Here is a 16,791-nt window from a genome sequence, read left to right as displayed (position 1 = left end):
TGTGCAGAACTCAGACTCTAAAAAAGATGGGTTTTGTGCAATCCCTTAATGGCTGAAGAGGTCTGGTAACAGGTTGCAACTGTCCTTGGCTACAGGAAGCACAAATTTTCCCTTCCAGGTCTTTGTAATCAGATATACTCACAAGAACAAACCAGAGAAGTCATGATGCTGCACATCCTCTCTCACAGCAGCCGCCCTTAGACTTCGGACACTAACAGTGTTCATTTGTCACCTCTTGCTAGAAGTTGTTTTTTCTTGAACGTACAAGAGAAGCCAAGTACTTGTAGTCTATGCTTGTGGTCCAGATCACAAAATATGTGAGCCTCTGTTGAGGGACATTTTGGTGAGGAAAATCTTGGGCTTGCTCAGACAACCCTCTCTCCTTGGACAGCATTTGAGAAACTCCTCCAAAAGCGGAAACAAAAAAAATCCCAAAGTCAAAGATGCAAGTGAATAGACTTCTAAATATAAGAAAAGGAAAATGTTTCAGAGCTTATCACAAGCAAGTCTTCTGTCTAACTCCAGAACGTTATCAGGTTGTGCTATACTATGGTAGTAATCCTGGCTTTCTTACAGCACCTCTTAAACCAGATTCGGATCATATTTCTCTCACTGTTATGCTTTGGGAATGTGTGATGACAGGAATGCAGTACTGCTGCTGCACACATGCTGTAGCTCACCGATTCATTTTTCTGTGTGCTGGCTTATGTGCTGTGGTATTTATTTTAACTTGCATGACTTTTAAGAAAAACTTGCCTCTGTTACGAGAAGAAAGCCTCCTCTGTTTTTTTTTTCATGCCAGACCTTCTGATTGAATTTGTGCACAGAAGACAATTGATGCAGGAGGATTTTAAATCTGGGTACCCAGGATTACCAAAAAAACACTGTAGCGTATTGAAAGGAACACAGGCTGCAGGATACAGCCTATGCTTCGATGCATACTTTTCCTTTCCTACTATCACTGACTCAAAGGAACGGAAGCTGGGCTTGTATCTTCTCAGTGCATGAATCTAACAGGAGAGGGGAGCAAGCCATGAATCCTGCACAGATTTTCACATAGCCAAGCATTTATTAAACATCTCTCATATAACAGAATTTGAAAGCTTGGAGAACTGGAGTTACAGCAACTCATATCGTTCACTGGCTGCTCTTCCAAAGGATAAAGTAGTAAAAGATGTGTCAAAAATGTTGGCCTCAACTTTCTTGTTTTCCACTGGTGTCGCATATCATTAGTACCCTGGTATTTAAGTAACATGCTGATATATGGGGGCCAGCTGTACTGTACGGTAGAAAGGCAGCCTATCCTCCCGCTTCAGGAGTTGGAAAAAAAGAGAGCAAGAAGTAAGTGTCCAATATAAAGCCTACCAGCAGTAAAAGCCATTAAAGATTATGTTTTTAAATAACAATTCACACATCTCCACGCCTCTTCCGATTCCTCCACAGAGCCTGCATTTCTGCTTTATGCCTGTGTAATGCATGCACTTGCCAAGAATGCACCTAGCACGAGCAGGGCTTGGGCTCTGGGGAAGCTCCTGGGTGCTACAGCAACACAAACAATGAGCAGCTTCTCCGTGTCAAGTAGGTACACTTAAAGGAAAAATCCATTGAGAAAGAGAAGTAAACCCTTGGCCATAGCAACTGGGCACTGTTTTAGATGTTGCATGGCTATTATTTATCACTTCATTAGTTTTGAACTCTAACTTCTTGTCCAAATTAATTACTCATCATACACAAAACTGAACAAAGCACCACAGGCACATTTGCAAATGGGACAATGAACACATTTGATAGGCAGTCCTAAAAAAATGAAGCGGCATACCAAGGGAACTAAATCCCCGCAGCTGCTATAACCCCACAAAGCATTTGCTGAACAACCTAGTACCAAGCTCCCTCTCAAAATTCTTGCTTATACAGCTATGCAATATAGTGAGTATACTTTATATAGTATGCACAATAGGCAGAGATATAAAAAACTTTAGAAAAGTTGGGAGGCCTGAAAATAGGCCACTCCACCCTTTGTAAACTCTTGTCATGAATTTACTTCCACATGTGTGTGAAGCTCTGTCTACATTAAATAGGTTTTCAAAACAGTGGTTTAGCACTGAAAATGCATGGTTCCCACCCATCAGGATATGGAACTGCTGGAACAGGTCCAGAGGAAGACTACAAAGATGATCAGAGGGCTGGAGCACCTTCCATACGAGGACAGGCTGAGAGAGTTGGAGATATTCAGCCTGGAGAAGACTCCGAGGAGATCTTAGTGACCTTTCAGTACCTGAAAGGGGCCTGCAGAAGAGCTGGAGAGGGACTATTCATAAAGGCTTGTGGTGATAGGATGAGGGGCAATGGGTATAAACTCGAGAGGGGTAGATTTAGGCTAGACATTAGGAAGAATTTCTTCACCATGAGAGTGGTGAGGCACTGGCACAGGTTGCCCAGGGAAGCTGTGGCTGCCCCATCCCTAGAGGTGTTCAAGGCCAGGTTGGACGGGGCCTTGGGCAGCCTGGTCTGGTGGGAACATCCCTGCCCATGGCAGGAGGGTTGAAACTGGATGATCTTTAAGGTCCCTTCCAACCCTAACTATTCTATGATTCTATGATCAGTTTGAAGGGAATACAAGTGGGAGACAAACCCAAGAGTGAAAAAACCACTGATTCATTACCTCACGGAAAAGTAATTCAATTACTTCTTGGATATTTTATTAATGTCTCAGACTCAGAGGCTGTCTCATTGACATATACTAGTATTTAGGCAAGAAAAAAACTCTAGAGAGGAACCATAAACACAGACAGAAATCAGATGATTCAACACAAGCCTGACCAAAAGGCTTCTGAAAAATCAGTGCAAAACTATTAGCCTGCATGTTCTCTGGAACAGGCTGCAGTGTCATGGAGTCAGTTTGTTCCCAGGAAGATGCTACTCTTTAGTCACTGGTTTTCAGTGGGACCCTGGAGCTTCTCTCTTCTCTTCTGATGCCACAACAGCAGCCATCAGAAAGAAGACTCCACTCTTGGGACAGCTACCCTACCTATTCCTGGTTACCACAGCTTCTAGTCACCCTCCACTTGGCTTTTGAACCTCTGACATTACCCACCTGTGACCACCCAGAGACAATTTCCCATTGCCCTGTTCAGATGAAGGTTTATAAAGGCACCACTTGCACTTGCCTCTCTGTAGAAGCTGTTCTGAGCATGTCTCTTGAGTGCAGAGATTTACGTATTCTAGTAGAAGAACAAGAAAAAAACATTTTATAGCACCGGGTCTCAACATTTTCCCATCACCTTGTAAAAAAACTAAATTCTTCAGCTGAGGACTAGGCCAACAAAATAATTCTTTCTTACTAAATGGTGCCCCACTCAACAGTGCAATCTGATAAAGCAAAGGTATCAACCACAAGATGCTCTACTACTTTTTTCTATATATCCTTCTATATTACTGGGTGGCTGTCAGTCACAACTTCAGTTGCAGAAGGGAGCAACACCCTAAGCCTCACCTTAGTGAAATGCTTCTAACATAGCACTTGAGTGTCAAGCTGGATATAAAAGCAGTCTCTGGTGCGAATTTTTCAGCTCATGACTTTCCTACCAGAGTCAAGCTTAAGAACAAGTGAAATATGTTATGATGAAAAACATCCCTTATTACAAAGAACCATAACTGCAATACCCAAATTGAAAAAGCAAAATGAAGAAAGTAAACTAAAATCAAATTAGAAAAATAAAGAAAGAATCTCCTCTCTATTTCTGAAAAGCATACTTTTCACTCCCATAAAAAAAAGTGTGCTTGCATCCTTTAAAGCATGTGAATGGCACTGGCAAAGGATAAGGTTTCTTTCAAAATGCTTTTCATATTATAATGATTTTTTTGAGAGAATCACTTATACTTAATATTTCTAGAAATCTAAAAAGATCTTTTTCAAAAGAAGCAAACATCTCAAGTAAGACCATTTACATGAACATGAAATTTCCTAGCATTATAATTCTACTTGAAAGAATCACATATAAAATGAAGAGCTACAAAGTCTTTAGTCTTCATTAAAACTGATCACTATTGAGCTGAACTCAATACCTTCACAAGCCAACCGTGGTAAATCTTATTAGGTATGGTGCTTATCTCACAAACTCTTGCAAGGAGTCACCATGTTTCCATACATAAAAATTTCAAGTGCTCTTTACCCCCAGCTATTCCAGGAATCAACAAATACTCAGGACAAACACTTATTAGGTTCTATCAGAAAGTAAAAGAAACTCTATATGAAAGTGCTGAGTGACTTGCCTTTGATCTTTTTCTTGTTGGGGGAGATGTTTGGTAATCTTTCTATCTCCCAGGGCAAGGTGGATCAGGCAATCTACCTTCGCGACTGGCAGATTTCAGATTTGTCAGAGCGTGATGCTAGTGTCAAGTCATTTTTTTCTTCCTTCCTCCCCAAAGATGGATCTTACTATTATCCTAGCTGATGGAACCAAGACAAAATAAACACAGACATCCAGGACTGAAACAATGATAGACTATCTGAGAAGGCATTTAAGTGCTCTCAGTCATCCAAGGAGTAAAAAGTTATAAAAACAACTACTTCTTTTTATTGCCCACATCCCCATGTCATTACTGTGGTACTTAAAAACCACAGACCCTTTGGATTTCTACCCACCACATAGTAATTACTGAAATAACAAAGAATTGGGGAAAAAAAAGTATTTCCAAAGCCTGATGTTATTACTGAGCTGCCAATGAAAAAACTCTCACTAACACCCCTTAAGTCTATCCTCCTGCACTCCTAATCTGAACACAAAAGGCTGGGTTTAAACAGCCACACCGCTCCCCCCCGAGATTAAAACCACCCGCAGTTTTCAGCTGCGGGCCAGCAATGACAATACTTTAAATCCTTGGCTACTGGCTTCATGAAGACACAATCTACAGACAGTTCCCCAAAGTTCTTTGAAATGTTAAATACAAAGCAGGAGGAGGTCATAAAGGAAATATTCCTTATAAAAGGAATGGATATTATATGCAGGCTTTTCAAATACATTTCTCAGTTTCTTTGCTTTCAACCACCATATTATAATTCTTCATTGTCTGAAGCTTTTGAAATAAAATTCAGGAATTAAACGAAACACACAAATTAGTGCTGTAAATAGCTGCCCATGTATGTGTTACCTTTTAGCTCTCATAAATCTCTCCAATGTACATTGTATCCTACTTCTTATCTGGAAAGACTAATTATTTATGTAGTAAGTGGTCCTACAGAAAATATCGAAGCCCTAGCCCCTTAAAATTAACACACAGGCTTTACTGCATCATCTTCTCTATCATCTGCCCAGTTGTTTCAACAGAAACCACCGTGGTTCCCTGACGCACTGGAAATCCAGCATCTTTCTGCCAAAAGCCTTCCATTTCATACAAAAGGAATGAGGATTATGACACCTCTTTTATCCACTCTTATCCCATAAACTAACAAGCCTTTTCTCCACTGCATTTTTTTTCCATGATGAATACAAGAATTTATGTAGGAGGGTGGGATTTTCAAGGTAGGTAAAAAAAAAAAAAAAAGAGTTGGGCATACCAGCTTTGCCAAGAAGTACTGTCAGCCTAAACAATGACAGAGTAGGGGAGGTGGCAAACACAACAGTGCCCTGTCACTGACATAGGCTTCAGCTGCAAGTGATGAGCTTTGTGGTTCAAAACTATTGGTAGGTGATCAAGTTTTCCTGTCCACTTGCATTCCCCTGGAGGTAAACAGGGCAGCAGGAGATGAAATTCTGGCCCCTGCCCCACCCTGAACACTCAATCTCCTTCCTCACTGGGTTATCTTAAACTCAACAAAACAATACGTTTTACATTCATTTGGAAAACTTGTGTTTGGTTTGTTCATCTCATAAGGTCTCGTGAGCCCAATCCATACTAGCTTCTGGCTAGGTGGTCCACCAGACATCCATAGAGACATTCCTGTCCAGATTTACAGATTGTGTCGTTGAGGAGGAACACAGCTGGTTGCCACAGTTGTGTCCATAGTCTGAGGGGCCTTTGGATGTCAGTCTCATGACAGGCACCAAAAACCTCTTTAATTAGATGAAGCAATTAACATAAATAAGCACTCCAGCCAGCCGCAAACACATGGTTAAATCACCGGTGATCCTGAAGAACAACGCTACTGCAGTTTGAAGTTATTCAAGGTGTTTAATGTTGGATTATTTGCAAATTAGTGTAAGCCAGCCCACAGAAACTGCTATTGCTGTGACTAGACACATCTGACAAGCTGCTGTCCTCTGCTTCTAGACATATGGATATTATTTGGGTACCATCACAGGAGGGAAAACCTGCTCACAGAAATGTTCCAGCTACAGAAAAGGACTGAAAGGTTATAGCAAATTCAGGAACATCACATGCAAGATGTGATAGGGCAGAATAGATGGCAAAGAAAAGGTAAGCCAAAGAATATACTGTTCCTCAATGATTAAAGAAGCACCAAAACTATTATTACAGATCATGGACATCTTTTATAATGTGTCAAACTAGCACACAGAAGAACATGCCTCCGTATTTCAGTTGCACAGGCAGTATTGTCTCTCCACAGTTTGAAAGAAGATGAGGGTCTTCTGAAACAGAGGCTCTGCCCTGAGCCACTGCTTTAAGCCAGTGAAGCGGTACAAAGCCTTTGAAGTATTCTGGAGAACAGACACTGCATAGCCCTGGCATACAAAAGTGCTCCTTGTAGTCAATCTTCACTCTTCATGGCAGCAATCAACAGAAGGCACACGGTGATCTCTGCCTGTCTGTTAGATTCCCTAGCACCGTAAGAAAAGTAAGAACAAACTCCAGGTAGTTGTAACCTGCACCTAGGTTTTAGCAAACTGTGCAGCTAGAAGTGTCCCTAGAGGAACCTTGGTAGGTAGTTACTTTTTGTTAGAGGAGATCAGGTCTGTAGAACTCCCTAAGAGCCAGAAGCAATAACTCACAGACACAGTTCAGGCTTGCCTTGAACTCACACAGTTTGCAATATCAACTACAGTCAGTCAGGCCGGTTTGTCCAACAGGAAAAAAAAATCAGTATAATCTCTCCGTAACTAAAGTGACCGACTGCCCATAAGTTACAAAAGAACGTTGATGATTCAATATTGACATTTTTTTAATATCTCATGTTTCTGATTAATAAGGCACTTGTAATGACACACACACCGCTAACATTATAAAATGATTTTTTTTTTTTTCACAACTGTATTCTATCAACAGCTCATTTAAATCTTTAGTTTTGCTTGTTGTTTTGGTGTAACCAGTTAGAGAAGTTTCTAACACATTTTACTTCTTCCCTATTTAAAGAAAAAAAAAAAAAAGACAAGCCAAACAAGAACACTGATCTCAGAGAACACAACTACAATAACACAGATTGCTCTTTAGCAAAATGAGATGTTGAGCAGGCCACTTCAAAAGTGCCAAGATGTTGATTCAGAGGTTGTCTGAACAGAGTCCTATTCATCTGTCCCACTTTAGAAAACCACATTCTCTCTGATTGCTATGCCTTGAATATCAGTGCAAAGCCTAGTGATTTCAGAACAAATTGAGAGAAGGAATTTCATCACATCCATCTTCTAATAACAATATTCCACCACCTCTGGAACAATCAGGTAATAGACTGAAACCTTCTATCTCATAAAATAATGTTTAAGAAAAGAGACTTGAGCTTACCAGCTGTGAGAAAATTCAGTTATCAAAAACAAGAGCAATCTCAGAAAACATTTGGGCTCTTTTTGCCATCTCACAGAAAACAAAAAGTCATTTGCATACATTTAGTGGAAAGAATTGTACAAGTCCTTTCCAAAATAGCTTTAGTCAGTTATGGAGATATATCCAGCAGCATGAATACAAATTACTACAGGTACCTCAACCAGGAACATCTCCCAGTTGACAGACACAAGTTATTAGGTACTAAGTGCCCCTAAAGAAACTTAATTATGTTCACAACAATGTTTGAACCTATTCCTGCACAAGCCAGGTTTCCACATTTACCAAGAAGGGTGATTACTTGTTTTAGATTAAAGAAAAATAAACTCCAGTATCAAATTAGTTATCCTGGATAAATAATGTTCTTAATTCATCTATGAGTTCATACATGACTTGGCTTTTTTGGAAATCAGCTCTTTCTTGAATATCATGACCTTCATGGTCAGAAAAAACCCACAACCACCCGTCATTCCCAGGGATGATGAGAGCTGAATTATTTGACGATGGCAAACTGAAGCTCTCTGTGATACATTTTTGTATCCAAAAAGCAGGCAAGGAGAACAATGCCGCAGAGAGAAGCAGATGGCCAATGAGTTATCACTCTTGGTCTGATGACTTATGTGGGCTGAACTTGTTTATTTACTCCCATACTTGAATAAAACAAGCTTTCCATATGTTAGCAGCAGCTACATTATATATTATAAACACAGTACATACCACTACCTACACATAATATCAGGGATCAAGTATGTACCCTCAAATAACCACGTGTTCTCTGCAATGACACAAATCACAGCTGACCCTTCTGAGATCCACAGTTTAGTGACTGATATGTCTAAAGAAAGGGTTAAAAGGCTATCAGAGACTTACAGCTGCCCTGCTCACTGTCTTTGAGACAGGACAGAAGTAGCTTAGGTCCTGCCTTCCAGGGCAGGGAAGGAAGAAGAGGCTTTAATTACTTGGCTGTACCCTTTACATTATCCCAGAACTGCTACCTCTACCTGTTCTCTACCCCCTGCTGATGCAACCCCCATACTAGCACGGCATGATGCATGATGAAACCATTGTCATACGGTTCTGAAGCAATAGGCACTATTTGTGTGCCAGCAAGCCCTGTCATATGAACCATCCTCAAAAATACAGATTGTTCTTAGATCATCTCACCTCCTCTTTGATTGTTCTCATTATCTTCTCTTTAATTGTTCTCATTATCTTCTGGGCAGAGAAAAAGGATGCTGCCTTTCTAAGCACATAAATCTAATTATGTATAAATACAGTGTTAGGAAAATAATTAGCATATTTTAGCTGACAAATTAGCCACTGAAAATCAGGATAAAAAGGTCACTGTGTGACCATCTAACCTCTTGAAAATCACAAAGTATTTTCTGTTTGCAGTTACAGTAATGCTACTGCCCTCAGCTACAGTTAACAACCAGCCTTACAATAATAAAGGCTATTTGTAAACACCTACTTTCCTGCATCTTCTGGACAAAGAGCTTTTATGTTATTTTCTCACTAGCCAAAGTTTCACAGTGATCTTGTACTGCAACTAAAGTGAGTGAAGGATTAAAAGTAGTTAGTGTAATTTTACCTACTGGCAAGAGTCCTGAAAGCAGGGCATTCTTCAGCATTTGGTATATTCTCTGAATTACCAGGATGAAAATGTGATGCACATTTACAACTTATCGACACATTTACGCTTATCGACACCCTCACACAAAGCTATGTGCTAGAAAATCCACCCAGGATGGCTTGGATCAGATCCTCTTCACACTCATAGGTATATGAGTACTATATGTCTTCCCATATGAGGAGAGGCTGGGAGAGTTGGGGATAGTTCAGCCTGGAGAAGAGAAGGCTCCGAGGAGACCTTATAGCGACCTTCCAGTACCTGAAAGGGCTACAAGAAAGCTGGGGAGAGACTGTTCACAAAGGTTTGTAGTGATGGGACTAGAGGCAATGGGTATAAACTGGAGAGGGGCAGATTTAGACTAGACATAAGGGGGAATTTCTTCTCCATCAGAGCAGTGAGGTGCTGGCACATGTTGCCCAGGGAAGCTGTGGCTGCCCCATCCCTGGAGGTGTTCAAGGCCAGGTTGGATGGGACCTTGGGCAGCCTGGTCTGGTGGGATGTCCCTGCCCATGGCAGGGGGTTTGGAACTGGATGATCTTTAAGGTCCCTTCCAACCCTAACTATTCTATGATTCTATGATTCTATTACCATAGGGGTGGGCAGGGGAGCCTCTGAATAAATAACCAAGCTCCAAATAACTCCTCTTGCAACAAGTACCCCTGCAGTCCCAAGGACTTCAGCAGGACTGTGGATACAGCAGATCCCACAGCAGCAGGCCAGACTAAAGTCAGAAAGAAGGAAGCAGGCATGGTGTGGGAAAGCAGGGCTCCAACCAGGAACGTTTACGCCTGACCCATCCACATCTGGTGCAAGACAGCCTGGCACTGTACCTAGTGCAGCGTCTGAGACTTTATGCCAGTGTAAAGAAGTCTACCCCTATCCCTCCACCCACCCCATCGTGTGGGAAGTGTTACACAGACAGACTCATGAACATCACTTGATAACTGTAGCATTTGACTCCCTCCCTCCGGTGTATTAATAGTCTGAGATGGTCTAAGTGCACTTACACAGTTCTACATTTTTCATTTCTATATGTAGTAAAGAAAACACACAGTAAAACACACGTTTCATCTCCCACAACATTGTTTTACAGAATTCTCAATGAATTTGTTTGTACTGTTTCTTTAATAAAGAAAAGGAAAAACAAATTCCGTGGGAACATGAAGTTTAACTAGAATAAACCCTTATTTCAGTAAAAATTAACATGCACAAGACTGATATCTGTACAGAAACAAAGTCTACAGGGGAAACAACTTTTTTTGGTGGCATCTTTATTCATTCTACTATGAAGATAGAACACTACATTTCATACATCAAAGCAAATAAAATGAAAACCTCAATCCATAGCAGGAAAAAGACCCTTCTTTCTAAGTATGCAAAATCACTACCTATCTTCTCCCTGTTCACATCCACAATTTAAAATGAAAAGAAAAGAATGAAAAAATTTTCCAAGTATTTGGATTCTCAAGTCACGCGACAGTGTGGTCTATTAATGACAGAATGTATTACTTACAGCATTTCTGTAAGTATCTCGAGGAGATATGACAGCTAGTTAGAGGGAAACAATCTAGTACTCTCCATTTTTAAAAGCTGTCCAGTGATTTCACTTGCTCCATCTTTCACGAAGAAAAGGATGATGTTTTTAAATGTATTTTTCACAGAAGTCCCAAGTCCCACAACTGCAAATGCTCTTGGCTCTCACTGGGCTCCGGCATCCCAGGAAAATACAAGAAGAAAATCAGTTCCCAAAAGCTCTAATCAAGTTCTAAAAGGGGAATATTCCAGCACACTGCTTGCTTTCCAGAGCATCCTAGGGAGCTTGCCCAGCACCACACAGAAAGCAGAATTAGGAGCAGCGCTTGCATCTCCTAGTGCCAGCCTTGCATCCTAACAAGAGATCAAAAAGGTGTTTCTCATGCACATATTATATGTGGGCTATATGTCAGCTTTCCTTAAACTCACAGGCATAGAGAGAGACAGGGTAGCTTTTGAGACACAGAGATACAAATGAACCCAATCTTTCATATAACTTTAATCCTAAACTATCTGTACAATATCCTCTGAAAAAAAAAATCTAAAAACCATAGTTTTGCTCAGCCTTATGATAAACCAGTTTTGTTTGACATAGGGTAGAATGGCAGAGGAAAAAAAGGAACACACTTTTAATGTAGCAGTGATTTAACATTGCAAGAAGAATGGAGACTCCTCAGAGGGCTCACTACCACACCAAAAGTTTTCTCCTGTAAGAGGAAACCCCACCAGCCCCAGGCTCACGCTGAGATCAGCTTACATCTAAGCACTCATTCTGCTCCACCTCAGCTCAGTTCCCAGCCGGCATGCCTGCGTGCCTCTACACCATCCCACCAGTCCCACCATCGGCACTTTCTGCTCAGAGCTAGAGAGGAGGGGAAAGCAGAAGGACTTGAAATGCTTACCTGAAACCATATACCCAAATAAGCAAAAGGGTAAACTCTAAGCCAGGGGGTAGTTTCTGATTCTTGTAAGACACAACAGTTGCCAGACTAAGAAAAATATGAAACTGTTGAATGAAACGCAAAAGGATGACACAGTTCAACATTTACTGAGTATTTGCATGTAGACAAGACTGGCTTGTTTGGGATGATTAAAGTAATGCAGATCAAACCTCGGAGCATGTACTTCTGAGCACTCTCCCAAGCCCAGGCAGGCCAGCTGGCTGCAGCAAAACCCGACCAAGGGAAAAGCTGTTCTTCCAGAGGCTGGCAAAAATACAGCATTCACCACCCCTGACTAGGAGACAGTGCTCACATGCTCCAGGCATCCACAGTATCTTGTTAGCCCCTGGCATTTCCACACCCTGCTCTGCTCCTGGGTCTTCCTGGCAGATGCGGGGAAGACAAGCCCTTGTCAGGCAGGAGAACCTCTTACTAGCACGCTGGTGCGCCTCATCTTCCTGTGCAAAGCCCTACAAGAGCTGCAGCCATGATGAGATGTGCTCCACTTGCTCAGTAAGAACATTGGTGCAGGGCAAGGAAGATTACAGTGCAACTAGATGGAAGACTCCCTTCAAAGACGTGGAGACATGCCTTTGATGCTGGTGATACTCTGCTGCATGGAGATGCAGTGAGTGCGGGACATACAGCTGTAATTCCCTGCTGGGACTGGCTGCCTTTCTGCTATAGACAAGACCGGACATACTACTGTGGCCACAGGACTCCTGCGATGAACGCACATTAATTTAGTCAAGAATTCTACATATTGAAAAGCAGACAGCATTCATAAACTGCTCAAATATTTTGACCCTTAGGATAAGACATTAAAGAAAGCAACTGTTCAACTTAATAGTCTTAACATACTGCAAACTGGAGAGGAACCAACAGAATATGGGAGGTAAGGAGGAACTAACAGAATACAGGGGGTCAGAGAGAGGAAATATTAATATCGCAATTATTAATTTCACTATTTATTCTAGTAAGCTATTCAACAAACATACATGAGAACGTAACTTTTGAAAACTTTTAGAAAAACACACTCTTAAGTGAGGCTTGAAAGCCATCAGAATAAATACAGGAAAATCTTCCACAGGCGTGGGTTTATAACTATGATTTATATTCTGATAGCCAAGCAATGAATGCAGTTTGTCAGGCACCTGAAACTGCTTTACATTTATGATTCATTTGCACAAGAACTGCTTTCAACAGCTTCATTTTTTAAAATTTGAATTATAAGACCATTAAACTAGAAGGAAGATCCCAGCAATCCTCAATACACATCTAGTCCAATATACAGCCTTCTAAAGATGCCAGCAATGCACAGCCAGGAAAGAAGAAGATGGCATTCATACTTTCCCCTAATAATCTCTATGTCTCCCCAACATTTTCAGCTCAAAGGACTTGCTGTGCCTACTGCGATTCCTCTGTCGAGTGGCCTCTGTGAGATCTCTCTGCCAAAGGCTTGCCCAGTCTCCCCGTCAGCCTGCATAAACTTGTTGCACCCACAGCATCATCCAGCCAGAAGTCCTGCATGCAGGCTATTCCCTCTGGCGAGAATCACCTCCTTTTTCTTTTGAACACATCTCCCTTCACTTTTGTTTCTCCCCAAAAAAATGTTTTGGCCACAATAAGCAGTGCGTGGATGAGCAACCACTTTAAAGTGTATCATATGATGCATTATGGCTAGAAGTTGAAGCATCATGTCATTGCACCATATGATTATGTCATCTATATACTAGCACAGATTTATACATTATTGACCTTGCCTGATTTGATGGAATAGTGGCTCCTGGGCACTTCAAACAGTTTTATTTTTTGAGGACAGCATTGCTCTCAATATAGAAAAAAATCAGCAGTGGCATTACTTAATACTGGAATTTATAACCAAAGTTGCATGCACAAACTTGCACAACAAAGACTGACCACAATATGCTCACTCTACAGAGAAGTAACAGTTTACCTTCTCATCTCTCACTGTAAAGAATGTTTTCATCCCTGACGTGTTGCACTTAATATAATAAACTCTTGCCTTATTTTAATTTATTTTTGAACAAGGAAAGTTGAATGTACTCAAAAGATAGCAGTGATATAAACTACTTTTTAGCATAGGGTTATGAAACTTGTAATGAACTGTCCCACACAATTTTTATATCAGTCAGCTTCAGAAAAGTTATTTTGGATTATTTTTCTGTTGAAAATGCCACTGTGCGAAACATCCTGCCTGTAGAAATCATCAAAATACTTCAGTCTCCAGTTTTGCAGTGGTTGCTCTTGGTTAGCTAATTCTTCAGACTCTAACCCTATTGTTCTAGGAGTTTGCCTACATCATAACTGGAGGATGAAGTGTCTGTCTGGGACTTCCCCAGCTTCATCACGATTATGCCTGGAAACTTAAGTCTCATCATAACAACAAGGATGACTGCAGGTGAACTAATGAGATGACTATAACATTTGATTTTTTTCAAAAGACGTAAAACCACTGGCAGACTTCCTTTGGATGGGCCATCTCCCTAGATTTTATGAAGACAAAATGGGAAGAATCTGACAAAGGCACACAAAAAAGTACTAGATGGTAACTGAGACACACAATAAGTATTCCTAAGGATGGTCTCTAGGTAATGAAGAAAATTGCAGAACTTTGCTGTACTTTAAAAGCTAAGCACCATGTAGTGCCCTCTGCTGCACAGAGAGGTGATAGACACAGCACCACTCAACAATGACATCATCTGATATTAAACAACACGATATGTTGTACGTATGACAAATATTTATTTACTTAATTCCTCATGTTTTCTAAAAATACAAATAAATTATGCAAACATTTTCAGTACAAGCTTAGAGCAGATGTTTTTTTACACTCTCTCCCCATCTAGTATCCTGTGTTCTGTCTGTGAGCAAGCTGTCAACCTGCCTCCCACAACTACACAGTAGGAAATTCATGCCGAGAATGAGATGAGACACTGGATGGCTGGGTGGGGGGAGCGTACAGCACCCTCAGCATCAGATTTAATCACGAGACACTCATCACAGCCAAAGAGTTCCGTGGGACATGGTCCACACACTGCCCTCATCGCTCATCCTAAATTCAAGTGAGTTAGAAGTGCCCATCTCTCCCTACTATCATCTAAAAGAAAACAAAACAAAGACAAACAAACATAAGGGAAGGTTAAACCTCTGATGTAATTTTCAACTTCTAAACAAATGTGCATTAACCGTCTATAAAAGATCCTTTACACACGCCACCAAAGAGGTAAATGCAGACTGGCTGAACTGCAAGCCTAAAGAGGATTTATTGATTGTCAGACAGAATCAAGGAGGTCTCCTAATGTGGGATACAACTATTTAATCTGATTTTGAAATCTCATCTGCTGCCTTTAAGAAGATTAACAGAAATTGTCTTGTAGCAGACTATGAATTCTGATCCATTTAATGAAGTAGGAATATTTTCCAGAAGTAAAGCTTTTGCATTTTAACTAGTTTATTAACATTCTACTCAAAATTTAATACAACAAAGTTGGTCAAGATTAAAACCTGTTCAAGGAAGTTAAGTCATAGAAAAAAAAGGTTATTTGCATACATGCATATTGCATGAAACAAGCATGACCGGTTTGCACAGATATGAAAATGTAAAGTCCCATATTTTACATGAAACATTCAAGGTCTCTGTGCTGTTCTTAAACAAAAAACTGGCATGAAGATGTTACAGTATAAATGTTCTTTCTAAAAAAATTTAAGTTTTCTCAAACTGATAGTTTCTGCTCTAGCCTGGAATGAAAGGAGATACTCTGGAGTAGAGGGAAGAACTCATACGCTTTTTTTGTCTTACACAGACGGAGTATAAGGCAGACAGCGAATACCATCGGTGTGCTTGGTTCTGCCCTATGAATCCATGCAATTGGCTAAGTTTTCTGCTTCTCCTTCACTTCTCTTTCATGTATATAAATTGGCAAGGAAAGCAAAGTATAGCCAGCCAGCTTGTTGCACCTGGCTTCCCTTCCCCAGAGGAAAACAAGAGAGTCATCCTTTCTATTCCTTTTATTTCTGTCCATAAACTAAGCTGGCAATATGCCAGACAGCTCAGTCCTATAAAAACTATGCTTTCTCCTATAAATCCACAGGCTCCAGTAGGGTCTATCTGAAGTAAGAAGAGAAGGGTAGGCACTAAGGTAGAGGAATTAGAAAGCTTCTGCCATCTCTCTTTCCTTGGGCAAGTCCCCTGGCTATCCAAGGTGTGATGAACGGCTCAGGACTCTGCTCTGTGGTCACAAGCTGCCCTAGTTGGTTCACACTGCAGTCCTGTTGAATGCACAGCATCCCTGCTGGGCTGCAGGAATAAGGTGACAGTAATACCAAATATCCATTTAAAGCAGAGCTGAGAAGGCATCATGCATCAGGGAACCCAAGTGGCCCTCACTGTATTTTCCCTCATACATCTATTGTGTAGCTAATATGAAGCAGAAGACCTGGGGAAAAACATGGTATGTGATCATAATACGCTCTCCTGCTCTCAACTGTAAAACAACAATAATAATGTATCCTTTCTTTCCTAAATGACTTCTGTGATCACAGAAACATAAAACAGTCACGTATGTTCCAGTGTGGATATAGCAAGGTCCATACACATACCCCAAAAGAGCATTTGTCCATCATAACCCAGAAGTAGGAGAGCGTCAAAACTTAAGATGTACCAGAAATCATAAATGTGCCATTTCTTAACCTGAGAGCCTTCAGAGCTTTTAAATTTAAATTTCAACACATAAATCCTGAGGTATCTTAAGGAAAATAGAAAGGCTGCTAATTATATGCATATGCACACCCTACACCGTACATGTACAGCCCTAAATATCTTCTTTCTTGCACTGTGGAAAGACATTATTCCAGAACATACTACCCTGATGGGCCTCATTACTGAAGGCTAATCTCACATTGCCTCTAGTACTGCTGCTGCTAAGAGTGCATCATGCCAAGTTTACA

General features: G+C 40.8%; 1 protein-coding gene across 3 annotated transcripts in view; it reads right to left on the bottom strand.

Annotated features, from left to right (window-relative positions):
* Nucleotides 1-16,791, bottom strand: part of STOX2 (storkhead box 2) — a 152,887-nt gene that overhangs the window by 85,547 nt on the left and 50,549 nt on the right. Inside the window, exon 1 of one of the 3 annotated variants that reach the window (XM_069855905.1) lies at nt 3,095-3,221. The exons of the other annotated variants lie outside the window; for them this stretch is intronic. Within the exon in view, the coding sequence (XP_069712006.1) occupies nt 3,095-3,122 (28 nt within the window). The 5' untranslated portion in view covers nt 3,123-3,221. Of the gene's footprint in view, nt 1-3,094; nt 3,222-16,791 lie in introns of those variants that run through there. 3 annotated transcript variants of the gene reach the window in all.

The sequence above is a fragment of the Phaenicophaeus curvirostris genome, chromosome 4 (assembly GCF_032191515.1).
Source record: "Phaenicophaeus curvirostris isolate KB17595 chromosome 4, BPBGC_Pcur_1.0, whole genome shotgun sequence".
Lineage (NCBI taxonomy): Eukaryota > Metazoa > Chordata > Aves > Cuculiformes > Cuculidae > Phaenicophaeus > Phaenicophaeus curvirostris.
The sequence above is the reverse complement of the archived record's forward strand: the minus strand, read 5'-3'. Positions and strand labels throughout refer to the sequence as shown.